Here is a 779-nt window from a genome sequence, read left to right on the forward strand (position 1 = left end):
AGAGTAGAGTGTGGCCCGCTCAGCCTCGCGGGGGCTTCGGCGCGGCGAGGGTAAGGTAAGGTAAGGTAAGGTAAACGTCTCCACACACACAAAGTGGTGGGGCAAGGGGGGGCGACCCTCGCATCTCCACGCCCGGGACACGGGCAGGAGCCGCACGGCATTCAAAGTGCAAGCACCGGCCCGGTGCCGTGGGTGAGCAACCTGCACCCCACTCCTACTCCTATAACACAACCCCCACAGCGTGGTCGTCTACGTGTTCAGAAACACCAGCGAGGCGAGGGTGAAGGGGTAAGGGGCTGTGTGGGGCTATCTGTGACCATCTAGCCTGGGGGGTAGCAGGAGGGGGGGGCAGAGGGTAAGATATGGGTGAGGCCAGCTACAAGTCGGACGCCCTCCCGTCGTCGGAATAATCCTCGGAGCGGTCAGCGTCCTCGTCGTCGTCCTCGGTCTGCATCGCGTCGCCAGCCGTGAACCTGAACACGGCGTCGGCCGGCGCCGAGGCGCCGGCGGCCGTCATCAGGTGCATGACTATGCGGTCGCGGTATGCCGCATCGATCTCTCCGTGCTCGGCCAGCTCGTTCGCGAGCCAGTCCGAGGCGACGGTCGTCGCCACGGTCCCCTGGGGAACTGTGGCGTACACCTTGCTGGGGCCGCGTCGATACCCGTCGTCCCTCTCCGGGGGCAGCGAGTATTCGACCCCCATTTTGGACCCGGCCTGGCTGCGCGCCTGCGCAGCTGCAGACCGCAGCCCGGCCATCACGTACTGGATGTTCTCGCGC

The 779-nt window shown here is 66.0% G+C and overlaps 1 protein-coding gene across 1 annotated transcript; it reads right to left on the bottom strand.

The window, feature by feature from the left end:
• Positions 1–376: 376 nt before the first annotated feature.
• EMIHUDRAFT_258936 (hypothetical protein) lies at positions 377–757 on the bottom strand (the record flags this gene model as incomplete). Its single annotated transcript, XM_005758681.1, has 1 exon — positions 377–757. One exon carries the CDS (start codon positions 755–757, stop codon positions 377–379), a length of 381 nt encoding a protein of 126 aa, XP_005758738.1.
• Positions 758–779: the final 22 nt, after the last annotated feature.

The sequence above is a fragment of the Emiliania huxleyi genome (assembly GCF_000372725.1).
Source record: "Emiliania huxleyi CCMP1516 unplaced genomic scaffold EMIHUscaffold_8406, whole genome shotgun sequence".
NCBI classification, from domain to species: Eukaryota; Haptophyta; order Isochrysidales; family Noelaerhabdaceae; genus Emiliania; species Emiliania huxleyi.